This window comes from Equus quagga, chromosome 9 (genome assembly GCF_021613505.1).
Source record: "Equus quagga isolate Etosha38 chromosome 9, UCLA_HA_Equagga_1.0, whole genome shotgun sequence".
NCBI classification, from domain to species: domain Eukaryota; kingdom Metazoa; phylum Chordata; class Mammalia; order Perissodactyla; family Equidae; genus Equus; species Equus quagga.
In genome coordinates this window covers 19,598,928-19,624,729 of record NC_060275.1, presented here as the reverse complement: position 1 = coordinate 19,624,729, position 25,802 = coordinate 19,598,928, and the positions used below count along the sequence as shown (strand labels likewise).

The window sequence follows — 25,802 nt, the reverse complement described above, 5'->3', positions numbered from 1 at the left end:
TAGCCCTCCTTTGGTTTGTGGTTCTTCGGTTTTTAAGAAAATTTGAAGAACTTATCATCGAAGAATTCCAAAACAAAACTGTTTACATTTTAAGATTTCTACCGTATGTTTGAAATATATTTTATATTAAAAATACTGAAAGGAACATTTTGCTTTAAGTCTGCCAAAATCCAAAGAAAATGCTTTCACTAACTTTTTGAACATGTCGTTACAGTTTAGTAAGCACTCTGTCATTATTTGGAGAGAAAATGGTCGAGTTATGTACCATTTTTTGTTCAAAACCGAACTGCACTTATCTATATATAAAATGACCAAAACCATGTTGTTATCCAGTTTTTTAATCTCCATATGTAGCAGAAAGTTTTAATATGAATCTAATATCAAATAACTGTATCTTAAAAGTTAAATTATGTGGAAAATATGATGGTTCGGATCACTCAATGTCTTTCAGTAAATACTTTTAAAAATATTGTTGAGTTTAAAAGTCCTTCTTACAATATGTGTTCACGGTTAGTACACATTCAGTGAAAATGGCAAGGCCCTTCATGGTCTGCCTTCACCCTAATTGTCCATCCACCTTTATCTCTTTCCACTTCCTCTCTTCCACCGTAAATCCTAATCTTTCTGAAGGTTTTTTTAGTTTTTCTGACAAGATGTAGTCTCTCTTTCCTCTAGCCCTTTCATTGTTTTCATTGTATTACACACTATGTGTGGAACACTCTTTCAGTCTTGCTATCCCCCATTTTACCCTATACACACGCATAAACACACACACACACACACACACACACACACAAACAAACCCCCACCCACCATTACCACCTAATCACTTGCAAATATTACCCAGAAAATCTTTGAGATTTCCTACAGGAATCCCGTAGTTTGATTTCTACCTGGAGGAGTATGTGTAAGGGCAGGCGTGTCTCTCTGACTTTAGCTTAGAACTTCGGGTGAATCCACTGTCTAGGAGTCGAGACAGGCTATCTCGTACCGTTCTCTAACATCCTGCACATAGTCCTGTTGGCCTAGTAACACACATGTATGCCCCCCATATATCTAACGATGTTAGAACTTACAAGTTTCTGATGTCTACAATAGATAACTAGGTTCCTAGTGTCTGACTTGGACCTTGAAATGCTTTTCCCCATAGAAACTGTTATAAGTAGTGCTCCTAAGATTGAATTGGCACTGTAAATTCTGAAAGATTAAGAATTCTATAGGCCTTTGGAAGCTGGCCTAGAAATCTAAGTGCTATTTGTGGCATTGTTTCTATGGATAAATGTGTTCAGAGTACCAAGCAACTGAATTCCAAGCAAACTTGAGAACCTCTTGTTTGGTGACTGCCCATATGGAAACACTGCAGCATCCTGCATGTGAAAGTGTCACTGGCATGTGATCATGAAACAGATTACCAGATTGCGTGTGGAACAGCATGGTGGGAACAGTTTGTCGTGAATACAGAACTACAAACAGAATGGTTTCTTATTTCTTATCTTTAGTATAAAATTATCAAGAATTTAAAAACAAGGAAGTTCTTACATATGGATCTTTTTTAACCTCGCATGCATCATTTGCCTTTCTGTGAGCTCTGACTTTGGGCTCAGACTTTTTCATATGTAAAACAGGAAGTATGAATCAGAATTCTCAGTAAACTTAAACTTTCCAAAGATTCAGAAATGGTGTTTTCTTTTTTTGGATAAACTCATACTCAGACCTTGAGTGTGAAGGTTTGCAGTGGTTTTAAGGAGTAGCCTTAGGTTTACTGGTTGTTTGCTTTGTAGTTTAAACTCTGTTAAAACAGTTATAAACTCTGACACCTGAATAATCATAAATTTAAAATATATAGCTTATAGTGCCATAGTAGGCAATCTTAATGTGCATGGCCATGTCTAAATACTAATCTCAATTGACTGTTGAATGAAAACATTTACCATAAAACTGTTATAATATTATAAAAAGTATGTCTTCCCCGTACTGTTTCCTTCTGAAAGAAGCTTCCCCTCTGAAAGAACACACCTGCGTTTTATTGTTTTACAAAAATGGTCAGTGAGCCTCTGTCATTTCCAAGCTATACAAGCAACTAAATATGCGTTAAATAATGTTTCTTAGTTAATGTTTTTTTAAAGCAGAAACAAATTTTGGGAGAGCATGCACTTACTATAATGCCCAATTTTAATATTAACATTTAAAATGATCTGACAACTCTGTCTCATCTCTGAACAAATATTGTTATGAAAAAATAAAACAATGCAGAAGAACACTAAATTGTTCATACTAGGAAAAACTGATAAATTTATGATTTAAAAGACAAACTAGCAAAGTCTATAAGGATATATGCCAAATGGTTCCTGGTGGCTCTTCTAAGGTATTGGATTTGATAGGGAAGAACAGTTGGGTAGGGTTTCTAGTTTTATAGGGACTTCAGAAATGTGATGGGATTATACGTAATTTTTAGTTTCCTTCTTTTGTGTTATTCTCTATATTTAAAAAAAAACTCTCCAAGACAAAAATCATGCTTCTATTAAAAATCATTTTTGCGAATACGCAGTTCACATATATACTCTAGTGCCTTCAGAAATGTGTCCAGACTGCCTTCTTCATACACTTACTCCTAAAAGCAAAATGTGGTATTAAATGGACGGCTTTCAATTGAGTTTTACGTGCTTTTGTTCAAAAGTGAATAAAATTAGTATACGCAGTATCAAGTCTGCTTTTAATAGTTTCCATAGTGAAGCACAGAATGTTATTTTAAGACACATCTGTGGGTTACATACATGATGGCAATTATAAGCAGATTACTAACAAAGTGCGTTCTGAGTTATAAACAAACAAAAAGCTTCAAAGGATTCATGTTTGCTTGGGGAGAACGTAAATTAAAACATCAAAGCAGTTCGTTTCCCTTAAGGATTGAGTTATTTGGATAGCTTGTCGGTGCTGGAGAGTACAACAAGTGGGCTAGTGCTATTGATTTTCACCTTGTGTTACCAAAACATTTTTCATTGACAAATATTAATTGCTTATTAAGTGCTAAAGAGTTTGATGGTCCAAATATTGAATTTTATAATGAATTGGCCTTTTTCTTTTGCTGATCATTAGGCAATATGATTGCATTAAAGATACAAAGGTTTAAGCCAGCATATCTCCCACTGTAAGGATATCAAATAGATATTCCTATAGAGTTTAATCTTAGTAATAGGATACTTAATTCATTTTCCTTTGCATTTAAGAGAATTCTCCTTGACCAAATGGTAAGGAATGTTTGTTTAAACATGCAAAGTGTGGTTATAATTAGTAGTAAAGTATTCAGTATACCTTGCATTGATTCTAGTTTATGAATCCAGTGAATCATTGAAATTCATGTCAGAACAAAATTGGTGATTGTGACCATTAATATGAGTTTTTATAAATCATTAATTTGGTTAAAATATTTTTCCTTTTATTTTTTAAGAAGATCTGTATAACAAAGTGCAAAACCAAATACCTGTGTGTGTATACTTGCATGCAGACACATATGTACAAGTTCCATTTTAATTTCTTTTTGCTGTCTTTCCTAACTTTTAATATTATATCTTTTTTTCTTTTTAGGATTACATTCAAAGAAGTGTTAAATAGATAATATAATGATGCCTCTAAAATATAATTTGTGGATAAATTATGAAATTTAAGCAAAATTAAAATTAGAGGAATTAGATTGTCAGTTTTGTCAGTTGACTACTATTGGTAGTTTCGAATTATAAATTCAAGTCTATTTGAATATGTTGTTTTTGATCCTAGAAATTTGACTTTTAATCATTTGTTTCCTGATCTGAGTTAAATAATTACAACTTGACAAAGGCTTATTCTTTAAAAGATAAAATATTATCAGACTTCAAAGAGATTTCGTTAGGTTTTAATTACAGTGATCCATCACAAAATTCTCTACCTAAAAAGTGATTTGTACATTGGGAACAACTTTGAAATCTTTCACTTAAAAATATTAGCTAAAACCTGAGATTTCAAATCTCCAATTTGTGAAATAGACCTTGCTCTGTCCTTTCTGCTCACACCTTACACTGGTAGTGTCCTCTCTCACTTCATCCTCGTCGTTTTGGTCTTTTCACTCTGTCTGCTCTTCATAGGTTATCTGAACCCCTTAGACTCAGTCATTTAACAAACATTTGTGGTGAGACTGCTGTGTACCAGGAACAGTGCTGAGTGCAGGATCTATGCCTTCAACATCTGTGTGCTGATAACTCTCACATGTGTCTCTCCTTCCATAAACCTTTTCTTGAGCTCCAAATTCATCTTTCTAACTTTCTGATGTGTTTCTAACTACCTGCTCGAGTCCTCTGCCTTAATACCTGCTGGTCCCAAACTACACTCGTTATTTCCCCCTGACGACTTACCCCACCTCTCCCCACTGAAAGCATTTTCTTCCTCTCCTCCCTTCCCTGTCCAGGTAACAGCGTCTCCACCTACCCAGTTTGCCCTGTTCCCTGTCGATACCCAGTTCCTCATTCAACTCCTAATTTGTCTACTTCATTTGCCTCCCAACCAGTTCTTTTTTTCTAGTTCCTCTCTCCTCATCTCTCTGCCAGAGTTTTCTCAAAACTGCTGTGATCTGACCATTCTCCTATTAAAAACTAGAAAACTCCCTGTTGACTATAAACTAAGTCCAAATTTCTTAGCACAAACAGGCAGTTTATAGCCTGGCCAGAGCTACCTTTTTGCCTCATCTCCAAACCCTGCCTCTCCCCACTCCCCTCTGCCCCTGGCACTTCCGTTGGCCGAGTGACACAGGAATGCTTGCTGTTTCTTGGACTTCTCTCACATATTCCCTCTCACGTGTCTGCTTACACTCATCTATCTGCTTAGATCTAGCACTTTCTCCTCTCATCCTTCTGGCCAACTTCTGCTCATCTTTTAAAGTTCAACTCAAGTACCACCTTCTCTCTGTACCTTCTTCTGACATCTCCTACCCCAGAACAGAAATTATTGCTTATTCTGTTTCCGTGGCACCTTGTGTGCATTCGTATTATGCCATTTATTGTATTACACAATAATTGCTGACTGTCAGCCTGTCTCTCTCCTGTCCTAGATTCACTGGCAGGGGTCATGTCTCATCTTTGTGCTCTGATATCTAACACAGGGCCTTGAACATAATAAGCTCTCAATAGACATTTTCATGTACACTTGTCCTAAAAATATCTAATTCCATGAGGTAGACAAGACATATTATCTTTATTTTACAAATAAGCAAATTGTGTCTTAGAAAATTTTGTCCCTTCATAAAACCAGCAAGGACAAATTTTAATCCACTGAGTAAATGTGGATAGTGTGAGAATAAGTCTGAGCACTGACAGGTAGTGTCAGTGCTATTTTGCCGTAGTAATTGCTCTGGAATATTGGCAAATGCCAATTGCTATGTGAAAAAAGTCTACGTATGTTATTATTATATTTTATTACTATTTAAATATTAAGAAAAACTTTTGATGTTGCATCAAAGTTAGAAGGGTGATTTTATATTTTTGTAGCTTGGCATTTCTTGACTTAACAAAAGAAATGGACTGCTTAATATAGAACATTAATTAGGTTATATTCCAGACTAATCTGATTGTCTGTTTTAATTAGTCAAATATGCATAATAAACCATTCATAAAATGTAAAACTCCTGAATCTGTATTATGTATTAGTGGATATATACTCTGTCATTCTCCAAAATAAACATGAGCCAAAAGATATGGTAACGTATTGGTTAATATATGTATGAATTTAGAAAATTATGTAATGCCTTAATTTTTTTTTTAAACTTTCAAGTGATTTCTCTTTTTGGAATGATAAAAATGTTAAATCCTTTTGAAATGTGTTTTTGAAAAATATAAATTCTGTAGCTTTAGTGCAATCTACATAAGATAATTTTGTGTCACCAGGCACTAAACCAGGAAATGAGAGGTGAGAGGGAACATGTGTGAAGGCCCTGTCCTTCTACTCTAGCCAAAACCATATTCTGTTAACCTTAACTTAGATCAGAGCCCACAGAAATGCTAAGTTCCATCGGTTAAGATGAACGTATGTCTGCTGAAGGGCCTGCAATGGTTGAGAGGGTTCAGAGATAAACAAGACCATTCACGTTGCTAAGGAACTCCCAGTGGAAGCGATTAGGATTTACTTTTGTGGCACGATATGTTTTCTTTGAAAAATTACATAACCGTTTTATGTTAGCCCATTGCTTAGAATCCTTTGAATATTTAGCAACAGAATTTTCATGGTCCAAGAATACAAAGGCAAAACTTTGTTCACTTAAAGACTTTTAGCATGGGTTTGAATAGATTTATATTAGAAATACTGACTAAAAACATTTAGTTTTGGGTCTGCCCAGATCTAAAGACAGCATTTTCTGTAACTTTTTAAACATAGGCGAGTTTTATACTTTAATAAGTGTTTTGTAATTATTTCATACCAGCAGTATGAATATTTGCTAACATTTACTCATAGATAAATGAACCACATTTATCTAAATCATATCCAGCATTCAATGTTTTAGTCTCCTTGAATAAATGTAATTATTTTTAAATGTTGAATTACATGAAAAATGTTATGGTTTGAATTATGTCTTTAACTAAACTTTTTTCTTATGTTATCATTGTTGACGTTAAGAGTCTCACTCACAATACTAATATACTACCATCACTTTATTAGCCAAAACTTGGTGGTATCATGTTTTAAAATAGTTGGAAGTTTGTGATGTTTGGGATTTTTAGCAAAATCCAAAGGATGACTCTACAAAATTGATCACTTCAACAGTCAAAGAAAGGACATATCAATTATGTATAATTTAATTGGGTATCCTATAGTTACTTCATCCTGAAAATATTTGGGCTCATAAAGCAGGAGAGGGGTGTGTGTGTGCACACACGTGTGTGGTCAGATTCTGATCTGCAGTCAGAAAAGGAGGAAGAAGGACTTAGACATTAATGGATGAGACTTATGGAAAATTTATTCTTTGAATTTGAAAAAGTTCCTCAGTTGAATAGGAGCAGAAGAAAGCTAAAACTAGTACATATATTTAACACAGGTTGCTGTTAGGATGACTAACATCTTGAGATTGGAAAACAACTATTGACTTAAATGTTTATTCTTTACTTGTTCATTCATAGACCTTCCTTTTTAAAATTAATTTCGATAATTTATAATTGATATCAGTGAATATATAAGCTTCACTATCATAAAAATCTGAAATTATTACTAATGCCTAAATTACAGTAGTGAAATCATCTTGAGCATTTATGTTCTTACTATTCCTGGATAAAAGTGTTGTGTGTGAATATGTGTGTATACATGCATGTTGATGTATCATTTTCCACAAAAGAAATTTCGAAAACTATTGCTTGTGTCGTGAGGATTAGCAACATGCAGATATTGACAAGCTGCTTTAATTCATCAATGTCAGTTAGTTCATCCCCAGATGACATTTCAGTAACTTTCACTAACTGGAAATGGGCAATAAATGCTGCAGCTGTTTTTAAGGAACAAAGAAAGTCTGTTGACTTGAGGCATTATATCTTATAATAAAACTTAAGATAGTGCACTTTATTATATTTATCCCTAAATCTATTTTCCAATAAGATGTTAAAATTATACCAAATCTACTTGTCGTTCACCCAGAATGTATATTCTTTTCAATTAGATAGTGATAGAAAATAACTCAACGCATTGAATAGTTCCAGTATCCCTTGGATTGGAAAATGCCACGGCGGACGAGTTGATGCTGTGACACAGAGTTGGCATAATGTGAATAAAAAGCATCACCTCGGCCCTCCATCAAGAAAAGAAATTATAGAGAGAAGCAACCCATTTTGAACCCTCAAATCTCTATTCAAAATCTCTGTGGAACTGCCCAAGGGCCACATCCAGGCTTCCGTGCTTACACTGCAGGAGACAGGACAGCCGCTAAGAAAAGCTGGACCCTCTGCAGTCCAGAGAGCTTCAGGAGTATGTTTACCATCTACTTTCATTTGGGTCGATACTTTTACTTTCTGTATTTTGTGTGCCAAGTGAGAAAGAGCCAAGCCCCTAATTTTATAATGATCCTTTCCTCAAGAAGTGCTCATTTATGGTGCCTGTAGGTAAGTATTGTCTCTTTGGGGCACAGACGAGCTAAGGGGTGGATGAAAACCTTCAGACACCCAGGGCCAGGAGGGAGGCTGCTGATGAGAAAGATGGGGCTACCATCCTCCTCTGGCCTGGGTATCTGGAGGAGCCAACACAGGCCAGGCAATGAAGAAAGACAGGGCAGCTCCTAATCTTCAAACCTCTGTTTTACAAGGTTTAAATTCTTGGAGCTGGGTTGGAGAAAAGAGTTTCTCTTCATCTCCCACTGTTGCAGTGTGCCAGGGGACCCTGCCTCTCCCCACGTGTGTGTAGGACCACTGGTGCGAGTGAGCTCCCCTGGGAGATCCGGCCTCCTCTGCCAGGAGTGCTGACTGTCATTCCAGCATCCTCACAGGGATGGCGGGGCAGGGGAGATTGTGATGGACCAGGACAGCACCAGGACGTGAATGGAGGTTTGCCCCATCCAAGGACCTTCCTCTAGAACCCCCTGGATGTGGACGCCACCTCCAGGCCACCTGGGCTTAAGTCTCGGGGGTCTGTCAGGCCCCCAGGTCTTGAGGAAGACAGCAGAGCAGACCCTTCCCCAGCAAGGCCCAGCTCCACCACAGCTCTTGCTCTCAAGCACTTGTTCCAGCTGCCTGGGCCGAGGCTTGCCCAGCTCCCGAGCACCACCGACATTGCTCAGAATCTTCATTATTGGGCATGGGAAAGTCATTTAGAAATATTGATGTATAATATTAGTACATAAGTGCCAGTTATATGAAAATCAAGTGTATAGAAATTGAAGACTGGCGTTTATAGTTTTCTTTTACCTGGTATTCTGTGAGGCAACAGACTCTGGAGCCAGACTGCTTGGATTCTGATCAGAACAAGTTACTCCAATTCCCTGTGCCTCAGTTTCCTCATCTGTAAAGTAGGGGTTCTTATCTCTTAGGGTTGAAGTGTAAGAATTAAGAAGCTTATGTAAAAGTGCTTACTTGGAGCATTACCTGGCACAAGACGTGTAGTACAACAGTTTCTTCTTATGCTTTTTGGATTCTCTGCAGTGCCTAGCACAGCAATACATGCTTATATACCTTTTAGTATGCAATTTTAAAATTTATTTGAAGGATGATAAAAGCTGTTTTGCAGATGACCTTTGATAAATCCATTTTTTTTAATTAAAGTACGAAGTTACATGATTCATTTTTATCAGTGACCACAATGATGAGACAAACTGTGCTCTTTAAGCACCCAAGTGATATGACGTAAGTGTTGAGAATTGGTAAGTTGGAGAAACAGACAGCAATAGAATGGGCTCAATGGGCAATAATTGAGTGGGAGTACATTTTTAAACGAAAATAAACTGCCAGAATGTAAAATTAGTACAAATGACTTTTAGAAAGTGTAGTAGAAAGTATTGAAAGCAGGGCCTGGAAATCTGTGTTTTTGTCACTGGAGGCCTCTCGGAGCATTTTAGCACAACCAAGACTATCCATTGGGCTCAGGTGTCCACACCTCCCTCTCCTAGAAAGAACTGGGAGTATTCTGAATGTCGGCCACCTTACCAGCTTTTACCAGCCATGACTGCAGCTTCCTGATAAAATCAGCATAGTGCTGGCCTCCCTCCATAGCGTTATAAGAAACTCTAATGACATCCAGTGGCCTGTTCCAGCACTCAGTCTGGTTTGCAATTCCACATTTTGAGACATGGTTGAATAAGGAGACCTTTAAGATACCATCCAGCTCTAAGATGTCATGATTTGAAAGCTTGGAGAGAGTTTAAGGAAAAGCCACAAAAATGATGAAAAAGTTGGAAAATGAGACCTGAGAGGAGAGGTTATAGTTACTGAGATTTTTTTTTTAACCCTGAAAATGAAAAATAAGTAAGTAATACAGGAGCAAGTTGGGGGCTGGCCCCATGGCTGAGTGGTTAAAGTCCCACATACTCCACTTTAGTGGCCCAGGTTTATGGGTTTGGATCCCAGGTGCAGACCTACTCCACTCATCAGCCATGCTGTGGAGGCATCCCACATACAAAATAGAGGAAGACTGGCACAGGTGTTAGCTCAGGGCAAATCTTCCTCAGCAAATAAAAGGGGGAGGGAAGTTGCTGTAACAGTCCGCAAAAGGTTATCATGCCAAGATTGGTGACCAGCTGTTCTCCATCTCTACTGAGGACAGAAGAAGAGGAAGCAGGCTTACACTGTAGCATTTTGGATTTAGTTTTGATATAAGGAAAAATTTCCTGACAGCACACATTGTTAAACACAGCTAAGGGTCCTCAGGGGAGGTTTTAGAATCTTCTCTAGAGATATTTGAAAACAGAGCAGATTTTCCTCTGTCTGACCTGCTTTAAGGCAACCCTGTCCACATACAGAAAAGAATGGATGACCTTTCAGTGTTCGTGACAACATCATATGACCTTAAGAGCCTGTGCACAAAAAGGCTGTAGAAGGCTGAGTTCATCGTGATAATTAAATTTTACCTGAGCCTTCCAATCAGCCAGAGATGAGACTGTTTTTTTTAAAGTGACATTATCTCCCTAAGTTATTTGTTGAATGTATAATTTGTTTCCTTAAGCAAATGAACCTTAAATATATTATAAAATTTTCATGAATTGGTTGCTTCAGAGAAAAGAAAGGGGGAATTTTTTTCTTGAACATAATTAATTCTTAACTTTTCAACTCTTTTGAAATGGCCCTTTTTTGATGAGTCTTTTCCTTGCCTAACAAACAGAGCTGTCAGTCAGAGCGATGTCTTTGTCTTTTCTCTGCCTTGAGCACTTACCTCCCTGCCAGTCAGCTGTGAAATCAACAGCCTCCTGTATTGGGATATCAGAAAGGCATGCAAATCAGACCCTGGTCCACCTTCCTTATCTGCTCTTTTCTGACTTGGGCTGCGATCGTTAAGAGACAGCAAATGTCTGGTTAGTGTTTCAGGAACAGTGAGTGCGACCCCAACCCTCACTTGGCATTTGTTGTTGAGAGCAACCAGCACTAGGGAAATAGGAGTATTTGTAGGTCTTTGGTGTTACCTCTCCTTTTCTTTTCAGGGCTCAGCCTCACATCCTAGGCACTCACTTCCCTGAATATCCGGCCCATCTCCAACCCATTTCCTACCTCCATACACAGATGGACACTTCATCCAGGCTCGCCCTAAGCTTAAGGCGTGCGCCACACTTGTACCTCATGAAAGCATGTGCATCCTGTTAGCTCTGTGTCAGAACACATTCTAGGGAAAAATGCCTCAGCCAAGAGCATAATTGTATTTTTAGAAATTTCAGAGACTGTGTGCAGCCAGTTGGGGACGTATTTTCAGCTCATCAGACATTTCAAGCACCCCTTAAATTGCAACTGCCTGTCTTAACCGAAAACCAGCCATGCTGCTCCCCGAGAAGGCCTGGGACCGAGGCAGCCCTCCTCTCTCAGCCACTCCCAACCTTGGGGCTGTGAAGCTTCAGTCCAAGTTCTTTTCTTTTTCAGTTTATTTTAGTAAATGTTATACAAAATACAAGTCATTACTTTATAAATCTTTTCCTTCAATGGTATTTATGATAGTAAAATTTTACCTAGTTTTAGATATCTTTTCTTCACACTTAGTTAAAAGTAGGAAAACATTTTGTTTGATTGAGGGTTTTTTCCTCCCTTTAAAAAAGTGACAAAACCTGCAAATAAATATAAAATGTTCTCTTTGATCTTGTTCATTCTTTGAGGTAGATATAATAGAGTCCTACTTTTTGGATTCAATTCTCAAACTTGTCTTTTGGAAGCTGCATATCAAGAACTCTACGAAGAGAGATCATGTAAAGAGGAATTTTGAAGAGAATATTCTAGACAGCCATAGCTTCTGTTGATGCTGACCAAATCATTTTAGAAATTCCTGTCTTTCCTTCTCTGTACAGAAGGGTTAATTATATTTCTTTGCAGAGCACATTGAAAGTGTCTGTTAAAAACTGTTTGGGAAGTGGATGTATGACTCATTATTAATCCTGCCTCTCTGTTCCTTTTCTTTCATAAGAAAAAGGAGGAGGGAGTGCTGAACAGTTCAGCATTCTGTCTCCTAGGGATAATCACTTGATTTCCTTTATTGTTCATAGCACTTCTTGAATTAGATTAATTTCTTTATATTTTATTTCTGTCTTTTCAAGACAGCAATTTCTTTGACTAAAAATATAAAAAGACGTGACACTCATTTGCATATAAAAAGTAGACCAAACCTTTTATTTTGAAACCTGTTGTTCTGGAAAGTGTTCTTTACAGTTCAGCATTTAAGATCCCGACCATCGGGTTTGCCCCATCGCAAAGCACTTGTGAGTTTGCTGTGATCTCCACACAGCTGCATCTCTAATGCCAGAATAGAGGTTAAAGTCAGTTCAGGTGGTGCCTGCACAGATCTGAGAAGTTCAGAGATTCTGAACAAAAGACAATGGCAACATTTCCATTACAGTGAGAGCTGAAGCACCTCTTAGGCTGAGATTGTAATGAACTCACCAGATGTACCAAACCATTTAAAACAGTGAGCTTCTCTGAGCTGCCATGAGTGGTACTTGCTTTCTTACAAGACAACAGGTCTGTCTATCAGCTGACACTATAGTCAGTACTCTGTGGTTTTCCCTTAGGTCGCTTTAAAAGACAGCCCTGTGGGACATCGAGCAGTATGTACTCTGTGTGTGTGTGTGTGTCTGTGTTGATGTGTTCTGATCTGAAGTGTAGTATCCCTTTGTCCAAAGCAGAATTAAAAAAACCAACAAATTAAGCTCAGTATCTGACGGGACCTCAACAACAACAACAAAGGAAAACAGGACAATAGTTAGTGAAATGAGTAAGAAGTATTCATTACTAGACACACAGAATAAGCATAAATTTAGTTCTGAGTTTCCTGGCAGGAAAGCAAACACGTGTTAGTTTATGTAATTATTGTCACATGACAAAAGAAAGCAACAAAATTTATCTGGAAACCTTTTCCTGGCAGAAAATTCCAAGATGAAATTAATTCACAGACTTTCCTATTAGAGACACTAGGTAACATAATGAAGAGTATCTTCAACTGACACACAAATATTTAAGTGGATGTTTGAAGTATCAGTCCTCTATAAAAAATGAAGACATAATACAAAATATTTCATGAAGACTTATCTGAAGGAGCCTGTGGATCTGGTTTTCTGCCTTTACAACAGGGCTAACTTAGCCTCACAGAGAGGTACCATCACGAGACCACTGGGTTGGTTCATCCTTTGGACCTGCTGGCAGGTCACTGTGGCATTCTCCTATTCCATCTGAAACACACTGTGGTTGCTGATTGAGGAGGGCTGCTGATCTGAAGGAGGCTTGGCATTCTCTTTTGAGATTTAAGGCCCAAACTCCAGAAGAAGGATCAATCCATACCTACACAGAGTTGGGCTTTGGGTGGCTTCCAAGAAGGACCAACTTTTCTTAGAGCAGCTTTTAGCATGCTCACACAATTAGATGCATAGTGGGACCCCAGAGCATGGAAGAAGGTATCTTGAATCAAATATGTTTAATGGAAGGATTGAACTAAATGCTACAAGGGACCAGGAAGGAAATAAGGGAGACAGGCCCTCTTTTGTGTCAGGGCTTGGATTGGTGAAATGAACAGCAAATGCCCGGGCCATGGGGGCCACCTCCACTCAACCCTGGCTGATGTCACCATGTTCGAACAAAGGCCCAAGACTGCCAGAGCTTCCTGTGTTTCAGGAGAGGGTAGGAATCTTGATTTTACATGATATCTGATGAATTGGAATATGGGCTCAGAAAACATGTTTGAAAAACATTTTGTAAGCCAAACCAAACACATCTACAATCTGGTTTCAGCTTAAGTGTCTTCAGTTTGCAATCTCTGTTATAAAGCAAAGCCTTACTAATCAGCTCTCTTAACCATAGAACAGCCTCGCATTGGCTCAGTAGAATTTCAGAGTTTTAGCAGAACTGAATCTTGATTTTAAAAAGAATTAAAGATGCTTTCCCAATGAGGTTATTAAATTGACGTAGTAAGTGGGAATGGCCAGTTTTTCCCTTTCAATTGGTTAACTTTTTTCCCCTGCCTACAGCAATTTTCATTCTAGTATACATACTGTTCAGCTGGTTTCTTGCAGTAATTATTCAGCATGCTTACCCTGTTGCTTAATTTAGCACCACATTTGTGGGCTGGTACCATGGATAGTTACCACGTCTGTTTAATAAAATGCCACAGTCTGAAGTCTGTGTTTCTGGACCGCTTGGTATGCTAACTGATGCTGATTCTAGGGTATATGCTTTGGGGTTTTTTTTGTTTTTGTGTTTTTTAATTAAACAGTATACTCAAGTAATTGAATTAGGTGATTGCTTGCGTTTGTATGGTCATTTTATTTCCAGTGTTATTGAGGTATAATGGACGTATAACATTGTGTAAGTTTAAGGTATACAACATGTTGATTTGATACACTTATATATTGTGAAATGATCACCACCATAGCATTAGCGAACACCTCCATCCCATCACATAATTACCATTTCTGTTTTTGGGGTAAGAACATTTATGATCTACTCTCTTAGCAACTTTCAGGTATATATGTCTGGTCATCTTTAAGTAAGGAGGAGTAGCACAATTATTAATAGTATTTATTGAATTCTTATTATATACATTGTGGAGAGTGTTATATACATTAACTCATTTAATCTTCACAAAGCTCTTTGAGGCAGGTATTATCATTATCGCTATCATCATCATCATTCCTGCTTTATTGACATGAGTAGTCTGAGGTTAAGTAACTTCAAGAACTTGCCCTGGGTCTTGTGGTTAGTAAGTACTGGATCCCAAATGCAACCCAGGCAGCCTGACTCAGAGCAGTGTTCTCTGCCAACCCAGAGCCCAGTTCTATACCAGTATAACATTTTTTCTCTGAGTGCTGGAAAACAGGCATTATTTTGGATCCCACAGTGCCTTGAAAGCCTACCTATAGGAAAGAACAAAATCCAAAGAGCATTGAGGAACATGCTTGTATCCCCATCTCTCTCTCCACCCTCCTTTTCTCATTTTAATCACTCAGATGTGAATTATGAGAAGAGTCTTACTGAAATTTACAATATGTATACCACTGAATCACATCATGAGCCTGATGCTCCCAGCAAGATTCAAGGTTTACAATTCTTCATCAAAAAGTAGCAGATGGAAACGAACCTTCCTGGTATTGTCTTAGTTTAAGGGAACATACTCCCCCATTCCTTTCTAGACAGAGGGAGGAGACCACCCACAGCTTGCAAGCAGACTGCATATTGGTTAATGTAGTAGAGGTATGGTCTTTAATAGTCGAGTGTAGGGACGTTAATACAATATTATGCTAATTTGCTTAGTATCCCCATGTTTTCGATAACTATTAGTATCATTAAACTTAAGTGTAATTTTTTATTAGTAAAGACCTTTTATCAAAGACCTAATCTAAAATACTTCCTTTTTTTTTAAAATTCATGGTTAAATCAATGATAGCTATTTGGCAAAGGTTCAAAATTATCCCTGTTAACTTGTTTTTAATAGTATTTGATTTATATGTGGCTCAAACCTCCAACATATTCGCGTATGTATTTTTACTAGTTGCAGCCATATGCATTTAAACACAGTGTTATTGGTGGAAAATGAAGCATAAAACATGAAAAATGTTTAATATGAAGGAGTTGAAATTATAGTGTTCAACTCTTTCCAGAACAGGGATGTCATGATACAGCTTTGATTGTTTTTCATTTCAGATGAGTGACATTCCTGGGTAGATTGGTGATCGGTTTCTTACCTTCCTAATTAATTGTAAAATTATCCCCTCTAATGGACATAAATGAATTCACACATTGGTTTGCCCATTAATATATGCCTTTCCTTTGGACTCATGCTGCCTTCTCAACTACGAGACAGGTACACTCCTCAGAATAAGATCAAAGCCCCTGCATACATCAGTGAAACAACTTTGGTTGCCTTTCCTGTTTTTCTAACCTGATTTTATAAATAAAATAAAGAGTATAATGGTATCTAATATCCATATCATAACTTGTTCAACACTGAATGCATTTGCATGTGTACATGTAATAGTTCTGTGTAATGCGTACAATTTATGACTCTGCATTTTATTTTAGACAATCCATGGACACAAGGGACCAATCACTGCAGTGGCCTTTGCTCCTGATGGACGATATCTTGCCACCTACTCAAACACTGACAGCCACATTTCTTTCTGGCAGGTAAGCATAGATGCTACGGGGTTTTGGAGTATACTGCATGATCTGCTTTTGCTAGGAAAGGCTTCCTGTTGAGCTTACCCGCCAACCTTCTCTCCTGCCCTCCCTCCCTTCTTTCAACAGATATCAAGTATTTATTGCTTGCTGATTATGTGCCGGATGCTAGCTTGCAGGGTACACTGAGGATGTAATTAGCAGTCTGGGAGGAGGGGGTCGTTCTCACAGAGCTTTCAGGTCTGAGGCAGACACAGGTAGATAAGTAAGCAATTACAATACAGAGAGGAGCCTGAGGGTAATGTGGTGGGATGGCTTCACAGAGAAAGTGATGTCTGAGCTGAGACGTGATGCTGCTGAGGAAGGGCCCGTGTAACTAGTAGGGAGCAGTGGGTGTTTAGGGAGGGGGAACAGCCATTCAGAGGTAAGCAGGGGCATGGTGTGCTGAAGGCCTGGCCTGAACGGAATTGGGAATTAGAGGAAGCACTGTTCAGGCTGCTAATTGACACAAGGCATTCAGACAACTCTAACAGGGCATAGGGCATAAGGAGAAAAAGCAGCCTCGTGTTAACTTCATGTCCTGTTTATATGATCTCATTTTTGTTTGCATTCTGAATTTTCCACATAATAGTCTCATTCCTAAACTCTCAAAACATTTTTAAAACTCTGAGTATCATTGACTGGCCGTTCATGAGAGTGCCTATGTTTAATTCTGATGAAAATGAATATTAACTTCAAGCAACTAATTTTTTCACTAGAACTTGTTTCATCCTCAGTGATTAATCTCCATCCCATCTTCTTTTTAATTACCTTTCTCCTCATAATTACAAAAAAATTATACATTACCAGCTCCCCCCCCAAAAAAGTTAATTTAAAATTTTGTTGTTACCTTTACTTTCCTAGGATGCAAGTTTGTTTTATGAGAATCAGTTTATTGCTTGGAAAGCTAAAATAAACAAATACAAGTTTAAACGAGACTTCGGCACAGCTTGATGCCGGTTTTTAAAAAATCAATAGCTAATAAAATGTAAAACAGATACAATGAATTGTTTAATTAACAACATGCTATTAAAGCATGACAATTTCCAAATCTGTCACAGACTTTTTCTGCTCTTCATCTAATTTAGTTTTCCAGTGTATTTTCTGATTATCCTTTCTTCCAGAATGTATCTCCAGCATCTTAATTAGCTCAGATTAAACTCTTTTCCTTAGAGATCTCACCCAGTCTTCATTTTTCCTGGGAGCTAGCCACAGGACTTGTGATTTTACTGCTGAAGTCCCACAGTGAGTCCGTTGGGTGGCTATAAACTGGACTCTTGCAGCAACGGCTCTTTAAAGAGACTCCCTACCAACTGTTTGTTCTGCTAACAGTGGAATGCCTAACACAGTGGTCTCTGCTACACCAACTGTACTTTGACACCAGTTTTCCCGATTTACTCTTCACTTGAAATCCCAAAGGAGTGCTCATGGAAAGCTCCATGCATTCAGCGTGTGTTTGGTGTTGAAGTGCGAGGTACCAACCTGTGCTCTGGGGAGACGAAGTCAGCAAGTGGGGGTCCCTGCTTTCAGGGGGCTTGTGTTCTGTCCATGTTTTCTTCTTTGGAATAAACGAAAACAAATCTCTTTTTTGTTCAACTTTTTTCCTGCTAAGAAAATGTAATTCCTTATATAAAGGAATACCTCCTAAATTAGCCAGATTTGAAACTTTCCAGTATTTTCCTGAATTTCTAAGTGGCAAGCCTTTTCCCCTAATCTCGATCTTCAGGATTCTATTTGAATATGTTCATTCCTTCCTTGAATATTTTTCTGTTTTTATCAGAGTTTCTGCTCAGCTCATTGATGGAATTATGGTTAGCATCTTTCGTACCCCAGAGATCAAGGTCGTTCATTAGATGATATTGTTTTGAAATACCTTTCGTCTCCCAGTTCTCCTCTCAGGCTCCTGCTGTTGTCTCTGGGCTCTGCCAAGGACACTTACACCCATGGCCATTACTTGTTGCTTTGCACGCAGTGGAGCCACGGCAAGCTCCTTTAGTCCATCCACACGCTCATCTTCTCCAGGGGCTGCCTTGTGTTATTTGCACATGTGGGTGTTCAGCAGACAGAGCACCAGAGCAACTCAGGCAACTCCCAAGTCTTTCCTGCCTGTAAGCCCAGTGTCAGAATCTGAAATGCAGCCCATTTCTTACTTGCCTCAGTTATACCTAGCGTGGTCTTTAAATTTACATGGAAGCCACAGAAACATTGTTTCAGCCTCATCAAGAAAATATAATAAAACCTCTTCCAGAAGTATAGCGGTTTTTATATGAATTAAAGAGAGTCCAAAAAGCAGTGTTGGCTGTACTGCTGCTCTCCCCAAATGGGCTTTGCTGATTTATTTAGATACATTTTGTTTAGTTCTAATGATGTATGATAATACTTTTGTATTATTCCAGTAAATGTACTATAATGTATTTTGAAAACTTAATGAAGTCTTATTAATACAGAACCTTACAACAGCTATCAGCTATTAAAATCTGTGCTGAGAAATGAGTGTTAATGAGAAATATTGGTTGAATAATTACTCAAGTGAGACTTAGTAAAAGGTTTGTGTGCAGCATTACTTACACTGAGAATAGCATTAAAACACTTCCTGTTTTGATGAATTACGTCTGTATGTGTTCAGAAAATAATTTTCACAGACTTGTTTCGTGAAGCATTATTTTTAAAGGAAAAGGAAAAGCCATAGTTGCATTTTAGTTAGTTTATGTACTCGGCTATTGAATGATATACTTGGCAACCTTTCAAGCCCTTTGAGACTCCAACAGCATTTTCCTACAATTTGAATATTTCACTTCAGTGTCTCCATTGGTGTTTGAACAAGGAGAGTTTAATAATGGAATACATCCATAATTCTCTCACTTAAATTTTACCACTACCTTCCAACAAATGTGTCCTCTTTTAGAAATGCTAATAATAAATTAGGTGGATATTGATTTCATTTATTTTTATTTATTCCATCATACAATACTATTCAGTCATTTAAAAAGGATGATGTAAATATATAATTGTTAACATAAAAAGATTGCCCTCAACATTTTATTGAATGAAAAAAAGCAGATTGTGAAACTACCTTTGAAATGAGCCTGTTTATGTAAAATCCCTTAAAACTTCTTCTCCTCGTGTATATACAGACTTGGAGGTCTGTAAAGATTACAAAATGTTAGTGATTGGCTCTGGGAAGTGAGCTCTTGGGATTTTCTTTCTTTTTTATACTTCTTTTATTATTTGAATTTGCCACAATGAGTATTTCTTATATTTTTAATTGAGAAAAACATTAATGTTACCAAATATTAAAATTCCAGCTAGTTTTCATTCATTTAAGACTTGAATTCCCCTTACTTTAGCATAGTTTCTAGCCAGTCACTGGTCAAGAAAACATTGAATAACAAAATGATAAATTGTTTCAATGAGCGTTCTTTAAGCATGTTGGAAAAATTAATACTCACCCTTACTGCCTCAGATTCATCTCTAATTTGAAGAGGTCACAGGGAAAGGATGGTCTGAGAAGCAACAAATAATAGTTAGTATGAAGGTCTTCATCGTTCCATCTGTGTGCAGCTGTAATAGTTATATACCATACAGACTTTCACGTAGCCCTTTTCTGGGGCAGGAAGACTGTTTGACCCTACTAAAGGCATTTATCAATCAATTTGTCAAATGATTTATCAATCATTAGAGGGATGGCTCAGCTTGTAAGGGGAACCCAGCTTATAATAATGGACTTTTCAAAATCTCTCCATCTGTAGCATTCAGTAAGATAGTCCCTCTTTAGTCCTCAACCCATTTCTTGTACATGGCTAAATTTGAAGGGAAGAATTGAAAATAAGGAAGTGTCTGAACATGTTGGATACCCCTAGCATTTTGAGCCACCAGCAGAAATCAAGCTTCATACACATTTCCATAGAAAATCCATAGAGAATGAAAGATACTTTGTAGTTATTTATCAACTGAGAAAATTAGATTTTTTAAAAGCACAGGATGCCTGTTGATGCCCATTAATTTTAACCAGCAATTTTCTGGATCATTTAGATCTGTGCTGTAAGAAGACTAAATTATTATGTACTGTTACTTTTTGTACAAGAGAACTATCAAATCAAGCTTACCATCATTATTTATATTTAAACTGTTTGGGAACCTCCAGAAAGCAATAAGGCATTGATTTTTGTCTCTTATGGAGTTTCTGGAAAAAGAAGAGAAGGAAGCAAGGAAAGAGGCTCTTGGAAGATGATAGTAAGGCACTGCCTGGCTTTAAATGTGATCTGAACTTTAACAGAAAGAGTTAATAATAACCATACATTTGGTTTTAAAACGTGACCTCGTACACTAGTGATTTTTTTTCACCTCTGTGTTGTGTTCGGCACTATTATTAATGCAGGAAAATCAGTAACATTAGTCATCTTAAAAGGGTTATTACTCAAGATGATTTAAATTGTGAAAATGTCAGTGGAGCCTGCACGCATCCTGCTAGAGATGCTATGATTTACGCCCTCTGACACCATCCTGCTGCTGAGAAGGGCCAGAGAAAGGAATGGCTTGTATTTTGCCCTGATCCAAATGCAGAGCATGATATCAGCAATAGCACATCTTAAACGTCCTAGGATTTGCCAGGGTTTCCACTGTCAACCATTCGTATACATTGGATCCTAAGCTGCATGCTTCACACCAATCCCCAGAATGTTACACATTTAGACAGAGGTATTACTGGGGAGAAGAAATGGAAATGAAAATTAGTGCAAAGAAAAATATTATTTCTGAGGCCTCTTTCTTGATTTTTAGTGTGCTTTCCATGTGATTTGCAATAGCACAAAAGATGTATATTGAAACAAATGTTAAGTAATATTTCGAACGTAAAGAGTCTTCAGACTCTGTTGCTGAGATACGAGTTCACTGAGATTACGGCCGTTCAGTGTTTAGCACTTTGACCTGAATGCCTAGTTGTTCATGAGCCATAATTTCCATGTCTTTTTTCATTTATGGGAATGAATTAAGAGAACTTAAAATTCAAATCAAATTCAGGAAAGCCACCAAAAAAGTAGAAATCACCAGCTCATAAAAACGTATTGCCAGTAGTGTTGTATACTCTCTTTAGCATGGTAGCAAAACAGTGAGCCACACATGCTGTGTTGAGATGCAAGCTGATTTTGGCTTTTCCCTTCAAAATAAACTAGAGCTTTAAAAAAAAAGAACAGCAGGTGAGGAGGGAAGGTGTCGGTCCGTGGAGATGGGGAGAGGGTTAGGTTTTGACCTTTGGCCCTGTAGCCTGTCACGCTGTTGACTGCTTAACTTTGCTTCATTTTCTTTAACTATAAGTCCCAAAACTTGACTTCGCGCACTCATCCTTCGAGGGTACAGTTAGCACTGTTGTTAAAGAACAAAAGGGTCTGCGGTTTGAAATACGCGCAATCTCCAAATATCTGATTGAACCCTTTTATTAGCATGTGTAATTCAACCCCCTTCTTAAAGACAAATGGACTTTCCCTGCTGTCAAGTTCTAGCCACAAAGTGAAGTTTCTCTGGATTTATGCATTTACTATAACAGCATCAGAACAATTTCAAATACACTGAAAGGAGCCCTTTAGAAGTGAAGAATAAACTCTCAGATGAACATGAATAAGCATTGTGGAGGAAAAGTGACCCGAAGTGTGTGTCACTTGAACCACTCTGTGGTGGGGATAGGGAAATGATTCTTTAAATGACACATGTGCTCTCATGTCCCTGTGTCCCTCCAGATGAATACCTCACTGTTGGGAAGCATCGGCATGCTGAACTCGGCACCTCAGCTGCGCTGTATTAAAACCTACCAGGTGCCCCCCGTGCAGCCGGCTTCCCCCGGCTCGCACAACGCACTCAGACTGGCCCGGCTCATCTGGACTTCCAACCGCAACGTCATCCTCATGGCCCACGACGGGAGGGAGCACCGCTTCATGGTCTAATGCTGCTGTCTGCTGCCGTGACTGCTGCTTAGTTCTTTCAATCCTCTAGGCCGAGATTCCTCTGTCCTTGCTCTCACTGGATCATTCCGCAGTGCCTGCCCGCACCAGTGTCATCCAGGGGTGCGGCCGGGTCTGTGTCACTTCTGCATGGTTCTCGGGGACAGATTCCTGCTCGTGCCACCTATTGATTCAGAGGCAAGCACACATCGCTCTGCAGGATGTGGCCGTTCTGTCACTAGGTCGTTTTTCCCAGCTGGAGAGGGAGGGGAAGCCAGCGGTCCTGGGAACGCTCCTGTTGCTTGGTGCACTAGGAGCCCGAAAATCAATAAACACTGTGATTGCACTCTCAGCCCAGATCAGCATTTTCTTCAAGCTAAACCCCCCCCCTCTGAAGTGCTGCCTGAACCTGGTGGTTTTGATGTTGAGTTCTGAGGTAATGTGGCAGTCCTAGTCATCAAAATTATTTTCCTTTGATTTCCTAAAACATGCTATTGTTTACCAAAAAGATTGTGTGTATACTTGGGTTTTTTCTTCTGGTAATTGCTAGCAAATTACTCAATCCAATTTCGTAGGACTTAGCCGCTACCTTCTTTATTAATACCTAACCAATTTGAGATTAATATTTGAGAAATATACAAAAAAAATTTTTCCTCATGGAGAATACAGTTTCCCAGACACCTAATCTTCTAAAATGCTCATATCCTGCTTAAGTGATAGTGTATTTAGTAGTTTGAAATAGAAATCATCACTGTTAGGATCTAGTTAATATAATTATCCAGCCGCTATAACTAATCTCTTAAATGGACTTTTGTAACAAAGAACCAAGTTTGAAAGTATAGCATATACCTAAAAAGAAAACTCTTGTGTCTGTTGCTACAGATCTTTTTAAGAAAGAGTTTACCCCTTCCTTCCAGAAACTTTATAGACCTGCAGTTCCCCTGTGTACGAACTGTGTCAGTTATCATGTAATAATTATAATTCAGCCTTCAAACTACTCCTGATCAATTAAAGAAAAACTAAAACTAAGACAGGATTTCTTTTAAACAAACGTCCTAGAAAATCAGTAACTACGGCACGAGCATCCAGGAGTATCTATAAACACGTGAAGGCTCCCAGTTAGTCTGACCAAACGTTGCAATGAGGGTGTTGACCACGCTTCAAAGTAAGCTTTAAGTAGGTTGCTTTCTTCTCCTTATGTCAAATTATGCCAGTTCTTGCTCATAGTAATGGAAAAAATATCATCAAACAATATTTTGTATAAATTGCTCCTAACAAACCTTGATCTGTGGATAGTTGGGGATTTGGTTGGTTAGTTGGTTGGTTGATTGTTGATTGGTTGGTTAGTTGGGCAAATATTGTTTATTAAATGCAAAAATAGAAAATTATTTATTAAATTCAGAGAAAATATGTAGAATTTACAGAGGAACCAAAATAATAATGGGAGCATTTAATTTAAAAGGCATAGATTGTCAGAGTTTATGTAATATACAAAAAAGTAGGATCACAGTCCAGGAACAAATACATCTGTTATTTTATTGAAACAGATTTTTAAAGAAAATGTTAAGAAATTAAGACCAATAGAATGTCCCTTTCATATTGATATGAAGTATGTTCTTTCCGTTGATGGCACACCTGTACTATTCCTTGGTTTTAGACTTTGGGTGTTCTTTCAAAAGTGAATTTATGCCACATGCATGTACATTGTATTTATAAAGATTATATATGTAGTTTGCAAGGAAGAAACAACTATACAGTGTAGACTTATTTGTTTGGTGAACATGCTGTTGTGTTTGATGCAGCTAGAGAAACCTGAGGTAAACCAAAGGTGTCGTCGGTTTTTCCAGTGGGCTCCCACGTCTTCTGGATACCCAGCACATGTTTACTTTGTGAACTTAAATGGGGGTTAATTTATTCTACAGGCTGTTTTGGAATGATGAAGTAAAAGTAGACCTTAGAGATTTTTTAAAACAAAATGTTCAGTGCATCAGGAGGAAGCTGTGAGACCGGGAGGCAGGCCACCACAAATGCATGGATGGCGCTCAGCACACAGACTTAGGACAAAGCTGTGAGGCCTGAAGGAGCAGAATCCCTGGGCATGGGGCATAGGCCAGCCTGTGACACATTCTGTCTGCATAGGCAGCCAAAATTAATTGGCCAATAGAATATTATGATTGTAAACTCTGGGGTGGATGATATTTGATAATTAGACAGATATCTCTAACTGCTAGACTAATATTTGCATTCTTGTCAACACAAATCTCTCCTTGGCTATTTTGGACAACCACCGTCCCAAACTTCATCACAGCTTAGATTTCTCAGCACTAAGGTAAACTTTGTATTGTCATCCCAGTGTACGCTTTTACTGTTTTATTGATTTCATTGGCAGTGTATTTGGACCTGTCCTTGTAAATGTAGAGACGTATGTGGTTTCATTGGTAATTTGCAAGCAAAAGATGACATGGCGTGACACCTGTATGAAAATGTAATGATTGAACTCTGTGTACAGCAAGTGAATTAAAATGTCTGCCTCTCAAGACATTTCTTGATGACTGCACCAATAGATTCTATACGTGCTGAATGTCCCTGTGTACATATGTGTGTTAAATAAAACTGAATTGTACTGACGATTGTTTTTCTCATTAAAAACATTGTTCACTCTTCTTAAACATTCTCAGCTGAAATCCATATGCTTTCTCCCCCCACCTTTCTTTGGAACCAAATTAAGCCTTCTATTTCCATCTAATTATTCATTTCCCTGGAGAGCTAGCTGCATGAAAGTGAAACTTGTTCACAGAGGACAATAGAACAGTAGAGAAGGAAGTCCTTTTCCAACAAAGCGCAAGTGTGAACCAGAGAAACACTCCTACCAGAAACTCAACAGCACCCTCTGTGGTTTGGGCAAGGGAATTGCATGCATGTTGCTTTATCTTCACCCTAAATGGATTATTAATTGTACCAAATTATATCTTGTCAGATTTGATGACATAGGTTGGCTGCCCAAGGTAGGAGGCTGGGCTGAGATCATTAAATTCATTTCACTTAATACTCAGTTTGGAGTTGAATTCGAATCCCTGAGATAAATGGTGTGATTGGTTTTCAGAAAAAGCAAAAGTAACAAAATAGGTCATCATTGTTCACAGAAGGTTATATGTGTAAGTAGTGAATGTATTTTAATTTTCAAATAAGAATATAGAACAACTGGAATTGAGTCAGTCGTCAACTAACAGTATAATTTTCTTTAGGAAATAGATAACCATTCAAGGAATTGGCTGCAGCATCCTTGGCCCTATTCAGATGCCCAGTATCCATCCCAGGAATTGTTTTAACATCTCCCAATGACTTAAATGTATCCTTTATAGGGAAAATAGGGGCAGTAACAGTTCTATATGATTGGTGATCGCATAAACTGATCAAATGTGGAAAGGGCATGACATTAATAGGAAGGTAAAGCCAAGCAGTGCTGGGTGAACTTTCACCTTTCACCCCTTCGGCTGACTGACAGAGCTGAGTGTTGAAAAAAATCAATACTTTGGAGCCAGGA

The 25,802-nt window shown here is 38.1% G+C and overlaps 1 protein-coding gene across 3 annotated transcripts in view; it reads left to right on the top strand.

Moving 5' to 3' along the window:
- Nucleotides 1-24,886, top strand: part of WDR7 (WD repeat domain 7) — a 355,196-nt gene extending 330,310 nt beyond the window's left edge. For all 3 annotated transcript variants that reach the window (XM_046671781.1, XM_046671782.1, XM_046671779.1), the window contains 2 exons: nt 16,191-16,295; nt 22,058-24,886. In XM_046671781.1, the coding sequence (XP_046527737.1) occupies nt 16,191-16,295; nt 22,058-22,261 (309 nt within the window). In that variant the 3' untranslated portion in view covers nt 22,262-24,886. The remainder of the gene's footprint in view (nt 1-16,190; nt 16,296-22,057) is intronic.
- Nucleotides 24,887-25,802: the final 916 nt, after the last annotated feature.